Source organism: Callorhinchus milii, unplaced genomic scaffold (genome assembly GCF_018977255.1).
Source record: "Callorhinchus milii isolate IMCB2004 unplaced genomic scaffold, IMCB_Cmil_1.0 Scaffold5, whole genome shotgun sequence".
NCBI lineage: Eukaryota > Metazoa > Chordata > Chondrichthyes > Chimaeriformes > Callorhinchidae > Callorhinchus > Callorhinchus milii.
The window spans coordinates 57,719,212-57,731,690 of NW_024704746.1; the positions used below are offsets into that span (position 1 = coordinate 57,719,212).

General features: G+C 45.2%; 1 protein-coding gene across 3 annotated transcripts in view; it reads left to right on the forward strand.

Moving 5' to 3' along the window:
- The window catches only part of tafa5a (TAFA chemokine like family member 5a), a 344,203-nt gene that overhangs the window by 261,034 nt on the left and 70,690 nt on the right, over positions 1–12,479 (forward strand). For all 3 annotated transcript variants that reach the window (XM_007890987.2, XM_007890988.2, XM_007890989.2), the window contains exon 3: positions 1,909–2,036. In XM_007890987.2, coding sequence (XP_007889178.1) covers positions 1,909–2,036 — 128 coding nt within the window. The remainder of the gene's footprint in view (positions 1–1,908; positions 2,037–12,479) is intronic.

Sequence of the window (12,479 nt, forward strand, 5' to 3'; positions counted from 1 at the left end):
GCTGGCCTGAAGAGGCTAATGAATAAAGAAATCTAACACTTGTTGATTCCATTTGTTGAAACTGTTGCTTGTATCAAGGTTACTGTTTGTTTGATTTCAGTTCTGTGATTTAAGTGTTGCCTTGCTCTGTGCAGACTGAACACCATTGCATTGTCTACTGACCTTTAGCTGCATACAGAATAAGCAACTTTTGGCGCATTCAACTACATCGAATTCAATGACCTGATTGAGTTCAGATTGTGGTTATGTGATTTCTGTTAGATATAAACTAAAATAGCACTCTGCATGCATTTTCTTTAAATAACAACAACAAAAATACATTTGTAAATAAGATAAATAGGGAGAAGCTATTTCCGCTGTAGGGTAGTCGGTCACTAGATGACATAGATATAAGGTAGCCACAGGAAGAGCGAAAAAAGAGTTTAGGAGAATTTGTTTCATACAGCAAATATTAAGCGTTCGTACTTATTGGCTGATATATCTGACTTCCCCAATTAATGTATGTGTTGAATACCAAGAACCATATTTACATTTGACATGTCTCGGTTTTCCCTTCCCTACATTTTAAGGCTTTTAAAACTCAAGCTCAATATCTTACCATTACTTCCTGATGAGAATCCCTCCACCTTATCTCCTTCCTCTCCACCTTCAAAACCTGCATTTGTTTTCCATCTATATTTAGAGGCCCCTCCTCTTCTTACCTTTCCCCCCCCCCACCCCACCAGCTGTGCTCAAGCCAACTGTGTGACGCACTTTCAGATGTCCTCCCAACATTAAAGGGACTATATTAATTGTTGTTAATTTGCCCTCTTTCCTACTTCAGTCTCTTCAATCTTAAAGTTGTGCTGCTCTGTGCACTTAACGTTTGAGTCCATATGATATCATTGTTTACAACACCAATCTGGACCCTTGGTAGTGGTGTGCTCCACTCAGTTTGTGCCTGATGATTTTCAGAATTCAGCTTTAGCAACTATTTACTGTGAACATATTGTGTAACAATTTGCAATGAAAAGGGTATTCTGTTGTGTTCAATTAAAGCAAATTTAATTAACTGGCTGTACAAAACACATTAGGGATTGTGGTAATGTTGCGCATTATCCTAAATGTGTTAAATTGTTCTTTAAAAAGCAATTTGACTGAGAAAACTATGCATGCAATTATTTGAAATCTTGGTGGGTTTACTCAGTACATAATAGAGCAGACCGGTTGTAACAATCCTAGGTGTCACAATGGAAAAACATTTTTGAGCATCAACAAGCGATGTCATGAATTGGTGTTTGGTTCTTTCCCAACCCCTTTCCATCAAACCTTCTGAGTGTCTGTTTTCAGTTCCATGTCTGATTTCAGTTCTGTGGCTAATTTCAGTTCTGTGATTGAAGCACAAGGAAAACTGGGCTTAAGTTAATGACATAATTGAAAGGGGAATGATAAACATAATAATAATAATACTTACATTTGATATAGTGTCTTTCACATTGGGAGGACATCACAATGTGCTTTACACAATTTACTGTAAGGTGTTGTGACTGTATTTTATAGGTGAACACGATAGCTAATTTGCACAGAGCAATGTCCCACAAACAGCCATGAAGTGGATGCTCAGTTTTATCTGGGGGATTGTTGCCCAGGACACAGGAAGAAACTCTCTTATCTTTTTGAATAATGCCGTAGTGAATAGTAAAATTGTGAAAAATAAATAATAAACTTGTATTTAACTTACAATGTTATAGAGGCAAATGCAGCAGCCATTTTTTACAGAAACATCTATTTAAACCAAATGCATATGTTTAACTCAGACATTTAGCCAAATAATGTATTTTTCTTTAAAATAAATAGCTCATGATTGGGAATTTAATATTAACAACCAAAGAACGCAGAAGTAATCAATTTTCTTTGTTTATTTTTCAGCACGAATTGTAAAGAGTAAGCAATGGTGTGAAATGCTTCCATGTTTGGAAAGAGAAGGCTGCAATTTGTTAATGAATAAATCAGGTTGGACCTGCACACAGCCAGGCGGGCGAATAAAGACAACCACGGTAAGCAGCGGGATCCAATTCACAAACTAATCAGATTTGTGGCTTTGTACAAAAGGGTGTTCAATACCAATATAACCAACGTCTTGCTGAAAGGTAAAGGGCCATCAGTCAAGTCATGGCAGAAATAAACAATCTGAATTGGTACTTTATTAATGAAAAGCCCCTTCATTGAAATACAACCTGCAATTTCAAGGAATGCACCAACTGCCAATATCTGACACTAGAAAAATATTGTTCAAAATGTTGAAATATCTTATTTTTTTCCCACATTGGTTTTGGATAGTGTTACAAAAGCTGCAATAGGTAAATATTAAATGATATCTGATGATAAAAATGATACACAATAATCAAAAATACAATGGTATTGTATTTGACTTTGGAATGGGAGCAACTAATCAACGAAAACCAATGAATGGACCTGTGGCTACAGTTATTTTTTGTGGGTTATATTTGGTGTCTGAATGAATGTTGATTGACACTCAGTGATACAGTTGGGCACCGCTAGATTCTTATTGCAGTGGTTATTTGACTGTGTGCATATCACTACTAAATGTCTGAATGCCTGAAATGGAAAAGGACATTTTCATTATCAATTGTTCAACCATATCCAGGCAGAAAAAAAGAACGACAGACATTATTGCACCTCTTGGGCATATATTTGCCTTTCCATATGAGTGTACTGAATGGAAAAGACTGGTCACAGCACAGATTGCTGACATAAATCTATGCAGCTGATCACTGAGAATCTAAAATTCTGATAATTTGATCAGAAGCTGTTAAAGGTGAGTTCTGTGCCTTTATATTACATCCCTCCACACATCATTTAGTGTTAACAACACAGCTATTGTTCTTTGACAGTATTTTTCAGACCATTGGTCTTCGTAACCTGATCAGTTGGAGACAAGATGCTATTTTTAACCAGAAATGTTTAGGAGCCGTTGCTGGTACTTGGAGCAGCAATCTTATCAAGCTGGAAATGATGGATACTTTGGAGGGAATGGGAAAAGTGTAACAGCAAGACAATTCAGAGGTCATGAATTTTCTTTTTGCCACTCAACTCCAAAAGCCTGCAATGTTAGAATAATGGAGCAGTTCATAAAAGCAGATATTTAACAGGCGGAGCCCATTTAACTTATTGAAAAGCTCCTTTCTTTCTCTCCACTCCCTCTTTGAACCCCTCCAATCTGGCTTCCACGCTGCCCACAGCACGGAAACAGCCCTGGTCAAAATCACTAACGACATTCTGAACATCTGTGATCAGGGCTCCCTCTGCCTCCTTGTCCTCCTCGACCTCTCTGCCACCTTCGACACTGTCGACCACTCCATCCTCATACAACGCTTCTCCTTACTCAATCTTCCCAGACCTGCCCTTGCCTGGTTCAAATCCTATCTCTCTCACTGTCTCCACTTTGCTGCCTCTAACGGTTTCTCCTCCAGCCCCTGCACTGTCACGTCTGGCATCCCCCAGTGCTCTGTCCTTGCCCCTCTCCTCTTTAATATCTACATGCTCTCGCTTGGTGATATCATCCGCAGACATGGGGTCAACTTCCATATATATGCGGATGACACCCAACTCTATCTTTCTGCCTCCACCCTCAACTCCAGGACCACTGCTGTCCTGACAGACTGCCTGTCGGACATCAAGTCCTGGATGAGGGCAAAATTTTCTTACAGTTGAATGTGAACAAGACTGAGGCCCTCCTAATGGGCTTGTGCCAGCGCCTCTGCACCTCAGGCTCTGGCAGCATTAACTTCCATGGTTGCACACTTCAACTCACCAAGCCAGTCAGGAACCGAGGTGTCTTGTTCGACCCTCAACTGTCTTTTCTTCCCCACATCCAAGCCATGACCCACTCTGCCTTTCCTCACCTCCATAATATCGCCCCATCTCACCTCAGGCCGCTGAAACTCTTGTTCATGCCTTCATTACCTCCAGGCTCGACTATGCAAATGCCCTGCTTGTCGGCCTTCCCAACTCCTACCTCCACAGGCTGCAGATAATCCAGAACTCTGCAGCCTGTGTCCTCTCCCGCACCAAACTTCGTGACCCCATCTCCCCCATTCTCGCCTGACTCCATTGGCTCCCTATCCTTCAGAGGACCCAGTTCAAAATCCTGGTCCTCACCTACACAGCCCTCCATGGCCTCGCCCCACCTTAGCTCTGTGACCTCCTAACCCCCTACCAACCCGCCCGCTCCCTCCGCTCAGCCGGCTCCGGCCTGCTCCACGTCCCCTGACCCACCTGCCCCACCATTGGCGGGAGAGCCTTCAGCCACTCTGCCGCCAACCTCCGGAACTTCATCCCCCAATCACTCCGCCTCGCCCCCTTCTTAGCCTCCTTCAAGTCCCGCCTCAAAACCCGCCTTTTCAATCATGCCATTGGTCACTCCCCTTCCCCTCCCCTCCCCTCTCCCCCCGACCCCAACTCGGGTCTGAAATGCAGTACACTGTCCAGCGCCTTAGGACATCCTCCCGACGTGAAAGGCGCTAACAAATGTAATCTTGTTGTTGTTGTTGTCAATGAGATGTAATTTGTGGTACTTATCCATAGAAATTTATTCTTAAGGAATCTTGTTAAAATTCATAGTACTCCATGGAAACACCACACTAGAAGCAGATTATATCAGTGCAAAGTTCCCATAGATTGGTGTGCTGAATTTCCAGTGTTTGGAGATTCTTTATAGAGAATCCCAAGAAATAACTCAATTCTGACACAAATTATACAATTAATTATTTCTGTTTTACTTGCCCTCATTTAACCATCAAAATTGACATAGGCAGTCCACTTTACTGTAAATCCTGTGATTGAGCCATCCTTCTGATGTGAAAGGCTCTGTATCAAATGTAGGGATTATTATTATCTTTAATTTGTTTTGAATATTTTAAATAATATGACTTAAATAGCACTGTTATGTGTGATGATAGAAACTCTTTAAGAACCAGAAGAAGCATGCCTAAGAAGCAGAGAATGTTATTCTTTGCACACATTCTGCTTTGCATGTTACTTTCACTGAGATGGAGACATTGGTTCATGGGTACTAAATACACAAAGAAAGATGTTGCCATGGAAATACACAAACCTCTCAATTTGTGTTGGATTGAAATTCTATTTTGGGAAGGCAGACTCAGTTTTCTAGAACTCTTTGAGACCAAGGATTTTAATTTTTTTATATGTATATATATTTTAAGAAATTGAGGTGTTTGCTAATGGTCTAGTGAACAACAGATGATACCTGGCAAAGCACCAAGCCTTACAGACCAGAAGGTCACAGGATTGATTTTTGTTGTGTCCTTAGTTAGCTGATCTCAGGTAGATATTGGCTGGGGAGGTATTATTGGATGACAAGTACCAAATTCCTGAAAATTTGAAACGGTAGAGATATGGGATACAAACCCAGTCAATTCTTGGCAGAAATAGGTTTTAATTAATTCAAACTTGTTGGATGCTCTGAAGCATGGTACTGAGTTTCTGCACGTGTCAGGCACGCAGCTGACCAACGACAAGTTAATCCTGAAGACCATGTAGGCACAACCGAGAAGGTATTGTAGTTAAGATGTAATGAGATCAGGACACAATGGCTACAGAAAGAGTTCATGGAAAATGGAAAGAAACAGGAGAGGCCATGAAGGGACTGGGTAACTTGACCATCACATTCTGATGGCTTCCATGACATTCCTATTGATGGTGTTTTGGAGGAGACCAGGTAAAACAGTCCGAGCAACAGAACCTCCATGTGCAGTCTGAAGTGGGCAGAAAACCAAATCTTCAGTAACACAAAAATCTGGAGATTTCAAAAATCATTGAAAATTGTTAACTCTGACTGTTGGAAAAGCAGTGATTTTGACAAGTTGGTATTTAATAGGACTGATCAGTAAACATCTCAATTGAAAACTTCAGCAATAGCTCTACTGGTAATACTCTACAGAAACTTCTGTCAATCGATCTAGTGACACCAGCAAAGCACACAATTGAAGGGTTTTTGTTAATGCATCACCCTCATCTGGGTTGACACTCCAATGCAATGCTGAGGGTGCACTGGAATATCAGAGGTGCCTTCCTTCAGATAAGGTTCTGTTTGCCCGTCAAAGTAAACTTTAAAAATCCCATGGCACTCTTCAAAAAGAGAAGGGAGTTTCTCCTGGTGTCCTGTGTACATTTCTAGACATGAATTTTGTCTTTCACTTCATTTTTGGTGTGTGCAACTTGGCTACTGTGCTCACCTACAAATTACTGCACTTGACAGTAAATCCTGTGAAACACTTTGAGAGATTTCAAGAATGTGATAAGGCATGATATCAAATGCAAGGATGATTATTATTTGAGCTCTTCATTGAGGTAATCCAGCAAAAAAAAACTTCCAAATACGTGTTCTGAACACCTGATAGTTTCCATTATTATATGTTGATTGCTTAATGTAACCAAGGAAATCAGCATACTACATCAAATGCAAGGATTATTATTATTATTATTATTATTATTATTATTATTATACTAATTATTATTGCATGTCTTACTCCTATCTCATAGTCACCTGCTTCATGCATATTAACCTTTCTTCCCATTGCCTAGAGTAACTTGCAGCACGGTCACATGAAGCACGCTGTGCTGTGACCTACAACAACAACAACAACAACAAGATTCCATTTATAAAGCGCCTTTCACGTCAGGAGGACGTCCCAAGGCGCTGCACAGTTGGGTCATGACCCGAGCAGGGGGGAAATGGTCAGGGTGAGGGAAGGGAGGGAGCAAGGAAGGGGGAAATGGTCAGGGTGAGGGGAGGGAAGGGAGGGAGCGAGGACGGGGAAGAGAGTCGAGAGGGGAGCTGAAGGCACGGTCAAAGAGAAAGGTTTTGAGACCGGCCTTGAAGGAGGAAAGGGAGGAAGCAAGGCGAAGGCACTGGGGGATGGAGTTCCAGAGCCTGGGGGCTGAGAGGCTGAAGGCCCGACCACCGATGGTAGGGCGGTTGGGGCGGGGGACGTGGAGCAGACCAGAGCCAGAGGAACGGAGGGTACGGGCAGGTAGGTAGGGGGATAGTAGGTTGGAGAGGTAGGAGGGAGCAAGGCCGTGGATGGCCTTGTAGGTGAGGATGAGGATCTTGAAATCAATCCTCTGGGGGATGGGGAGCCAGTGGAGGCGAGCGAGGGTGGGAGTGATGTGGTCCGAAGCCTGGTGCGGGACAGTACACGAGCTGCAGAGTTCTGAATGACCTGCAGCTTGTGGAGGGAGGTGGCGGGAAGGCCGGCGAGGAGAGAGTTCCCATAGTCCAGCCTTGAGGTGACAAAGGCGTGGACCAGGGTTTCAGCAGCGTGAGGGGTGAGGTAGTGCATACTAATGTGACCTAGTATGGTCACATTACCCTTCCTTGTCCTGAACAAGTACTTGCTCATCTTACCCGATAAACAAAACTTACCAAATTCTAGAACACGTGTGACACGTTAGTCATATCACACATCCAGTAAAAGAACAAGGGAACACAGTATTTGCTGTCATTTTTATTCCATTTGTGAGGCTCACCTCCACTATTGTGACTTTATTTTCTGTGAGTTTGGATTTTGTTTTTACGTTTAGATCTAAAACAGGAACAAACATGTTTTCCTTTGGAGCCCTCTGGCTACATTATGTATAAAGAACCTTAACGTTGTTCTTTTTATTGACTTTCACTGATAACTACTCATTTGTTTGAGTGAAAATCAATCGGGGAAAAAATGCTTTTTACCTGAATTCAAATTTTAAAATTTTAAAACCCAAATTTGCTGATTCTTGTCAGCGTTTATTCATGATACGGTGAGATCCCGAGACTTTGTACTGCCAGATGCAGCAATGCCAGAACTAACATATTGCACACACATTGCAATGCATGCGACCACATTGAACAAGATTAATTGCACTTGACCTCACTGCAATGTATTCCCAGAACCACTAATACAGCCAGACCAGTTTTGGCTTATGTGCATTAAACATATATCCCAAAAGAAATCCCAATTTTCACTAAATTACTCCTCTCCCCTCATCCCCCCGCCCCATTTGCTCCTATTTTTACACAAACAATAGACCCAGAATAAAAAGAAAAATTCCCAAATTCATATTTTGTGAATAAAAACAGACATTAATAGTCCTCAATTGTGTGTCCTAGATCAAGCCTGTTAATATTATTTGTTAGATTCTTTTGAATACTGAATCATGCTTTTTTAAAACACCTTTTCTCTCAATAAGAAGTGCAAGAAATGTTTTTCCATCAGTTCTTAATTAGTAATTTTGCTGAGTATTGCAAGTTAGGACCAAACTCATTTTCACCAAGCATCACGTCATAATCTTCGTCATTGAAACACTATATGTGGTGGAAAAAATAGTGTGTGTTAAATTGGTGCAGAAATATTTGCAGCCTGTCATAAATTGCACTTCATAAATGTTTCTGGTAGATTTATAACATAAAGTTTAAGTCTATATACTGTACTATACTGGAGTCCTGTAGCTCAGTGGTTGGAGCACTTGCAAGCGATTGACCTGGGTTTGATTCCTGGCAGGGCGAAACGTTGGGCAAGATTCCTTGCTTCACACACCTCAGTTTACATCGCAGTAAGTAGGAACCTGGTTGTTAGTCAATTGCTTTCCCAAGGGTAATAAGTCCTTCAAAAAACAATTGGTTACTCAATCCATGCCAGTTTGTGGGACTGCTGTGCCCCGCGTCTCGCCCACAAAATATACAGTCAATTCACTTTACAGTATATTCTGTGAAGTGCTTTGAGACGTCTCGAAGACGTGATAAGGTGATATATCAAATGCAAGGATTATTATTGTTATTACACACAGGGTTTTTAGTTTTATTGTTAAAGGTGAAGAACTTTTCATATTTCTTCCCGATCATTTCCCAGATGTACACTGTGTGAATGGATTGTGTAATTTCGATTGATTTTAATGGGCCCTGGGGCTTGAGTTAACTTGGGATACTATCCTAGACTTTCTGAACTTGGAAAGCATTCCACTGGTGTGAATACTCAATCTGCAACCTGCAATGCTTTTATCTGAAGGTTCGATGGCCAACAGGATCCAATGTACTAACCTCCATTAAAAACAATGAAGCCACTCAGGCAACCCCTTAACAATCAGCATTGACAACAACGTATTTTTGAACAACAACATGCATTAAAATAGCAGGGTAGCATCCCAAGCACTTTCGGGACATAATGGGTGAAAGTGAGGCCACTGATGGTGGTACGGAGGACACGAGGGACATGGAGAAGGCCGAAGCCAGCCGAATGGAGGCAGTGGGCTGGGGGGTAAGGAGGATGGAGAGGTAGGGAGGTGCCAGAGCATGAAGGGATTTGAAAACGAATTTGAGGATCTTGAGATCGATCCATTTGGCGATAGGGAGCCAATGCAGCCTGTCTAGAACTGATGTGATGGGGATATGGACTTTAGTGCTGGTGAATATGGTGTGGCGGGGTTTTGGATGAGCTAGATCTTGTGCATGTTAGAGCTGGGGAGACCGGCAAAGAGCACTTTTAAAAAGTCAAGTCGTGACGAACGCATGGATGAATGTTTTGGCTGGGTCTGGGGTAAGATACGGTCGGAGGTGGGCAGTGTGGTGGAGGAGGAGGAAGGCGATCCTGGTCAGGGACCGGATATGTGGAAGTAAGGAGAAATGTGGGTCAAACCTGGCGCCTAGGTTGCCCACCGCTTCGGTGAGTCGAGATATAGGCTGGAGAGGTTGAGGAGGTCAGAGCCACAGGACAGAAGATCTTGATGGAGCCAAGGACTATGGCTTCTGTTTTGTTAACATGTAGTTGTAAGAAGGTTGTGCTCATCCAGGCCCGGATGTCTGCCAGACAAGCCGATAGAACATCAGTGGACCTGGAGTTGTGGCTGGAGGATGAGAAATAGATTTGTGTGTCATCCGCATACATGTGAAAATTTACCCTCTATCTGTGAATGATACCGTCAAGTGGGAGCATATCGATGAGGAAGAGGAGGGGTCCTAGGAGGCAGCCCTGGGGTACAACACAGGTGATCGGGTGGTGGCGGGAGGAGAAACCACTTGAAGAGACATTGAGAGAGAATAATAATAATAATAATCCTTGCATTTGATACAGCGCTTCTCGACGTCTCAAAGCGCTTCACAGAATATGTTGTAAAGTGAATTGACTGTATATTTATGGGCGAAGCACGGCAGCCAATTGTGCACAGCAGTGTCCCACAAACAGTCGTGGATTGAAAATGACCAATTTATTATTGTTTTTGTTTTTGGAGGGATTATTATTAGATGTGTGGAGTGAGGAAACTTGCTCAAGGTTTCACTCTGCCTGGAATTGAACCCAGGTGTCTCGCTTGCAAGACGAGTGCTCTAACCACTGAGCTACAGGAATTCTGACAAATTCCCTCAGAAGGGAACATATGAAATGCCCAAAATGGTACAGAAATTGAAGACATTTAGTGCAGTCGGGGAGCGGCGGCAGGACAGCGCGGGGAGGAGCCTGGGCCTACTGACCCAGGTACTTAAACTCGACGCCGGAGCGAGTTCAGCTCGGCAGCGAGGGGATGGGACGGAGCGGGGGAACTGCGACGTCATAGATTAGTTTTCAGGTACGTGCGCGCGCACAAAAAAAAAACAAACAAAAAAAAAACCCTCTGCGCCCCCCACCCCCCAGGGCTCACATCAGAGCCCACTATGGTCCTGTTGCGTTCGCTGCCCCAATCTGCGGGATAATGCCATCCACCTGACCGCTCGCTCCCGGTCCCCGCGTGCGCACTATGGCTGCCGCTTTGACCCGAGCCCCCTCACCCCCTCCCTCCCGCCCCCCTCCTCTCTCCCCCCAAACCCTCCCCCCTCTGCATCTCTCCCGCTCTCTCCTCCTCTCTCTCCGTCCCTCTCGTCTTCTATCCCCACTTGACCCTCCCACAACCTCCCTCTGCTCCAGCCTGGGAATCCTCCGCCGGGCTCACCGCGGCACTCGGCGTTGGCTGTCCAGCAGCAGCCACACCGACTGCCCCATTCCCCACCACACTCGCCACCCACCCCGGACACAGACCCGGGGAGTCAACCTCTCCTCCCTCATCCCCATTCCCCCACCCCTGCCTCACAACCTGGACCCCCCTCCCCTCCCACACACCCTTCTGTCAACCGCTCCCTCCACATCGGACTGCAAAATGTCCGCTCCCTCTGCAACAAGGCCCTGGTCATCAACGATCTCATCCTTGATGAGAACGTTGATATCATGGCCTTAACAGAAACCTGGCTCACCCCAGGCGACACCTTCCCCCTCACGGAGGCCACGCCACCCGGCTACACCTCCCACCACATCCCCCGCCCCAACCGCCGTGGCGGTGGTGTTGCCCTTATCTCAAGGACACCACTTGCCCTATCCCCCTACTCCTCTGGCTCTTTCCCCTCCTTTGAGCACCTCACCCTCTCCCACCCCTCATTCCTCTCCCTTAAAATCCTCCTCCTCTACCGGCCCCCTAAAACCTCTCCCACCTTCATCTCTGACATTTCAACACTCCTCACATCTCTTTGCCTCTGCTCCGATCGCCTCATCATCCTGGGCGACTTTAACCTACACTTCACCCCTCCTGCTCCATCTCCACAGACTTCTCTTCCCTGCTCTCCTCACTCAACCTCTCCTTACACATAAACTCCCCCACTCACAGTCACGGCCACCCACTCGATTTGGTGATCACCCGGGGCCTCAGTGTCTCGGATGTCACTATTACCGACAAGGCCATCTCTGACCACCACTTCATCTCCTTCACCACCTCCACCCCCCTCCCCACCTCCACCAGACCCACCACCATCTTCTACCGCCCTTGGAAGAAGTTACCCCCACAATCCCTAACCGATGCCTTGGAGTCCTCTGAACTCCTCTCCCTCTGGCCTTCAACCCTCACCGACCCCTCTTCTCCTCTCTCCCTCCTCCACAATACCCTCTCCTCCACACTCGATACTCTTGCCCCCATCACTTCCCGCACTGTCTCCTACTCCCGCTCCTCCCCCTGGTACACCACCCACCTCCGCTCACTGAAAAGCCAGGTGCGGGCTGCTGAACGCACCTGTGTCAAATCTGGCCTAACGGTCCACCGACAAATCTGGCTGGACCTCCTCAAAATTTACCGCTCCACTCTAGCCTCGGCCAAGTCGTCCTTCTACTCCAGGATAATCCTGGAGGCGAAGAACAACCCCAGGCTACTGTTTTCCACCACAACCCGACTCCTCCGTCCCCCCCGCCACCCCGCGCAGGTCATCTCCTCCAACCTTCACTGCGAGGAGATGCTGGATTTCCTTGAATCCAAGATCAAGGGAATCCGCTCCGCGGTCACTTCCCCTCCAACTTCCACCCACCACCCACCCCTTCCCTCCCACACTCCGACTCCTACCCATCCTCCCCTACACACCTTCGTACCCGTTTCCCCACCCTCTGTCACTGAACTCATCCTATCCCTAAAACCAA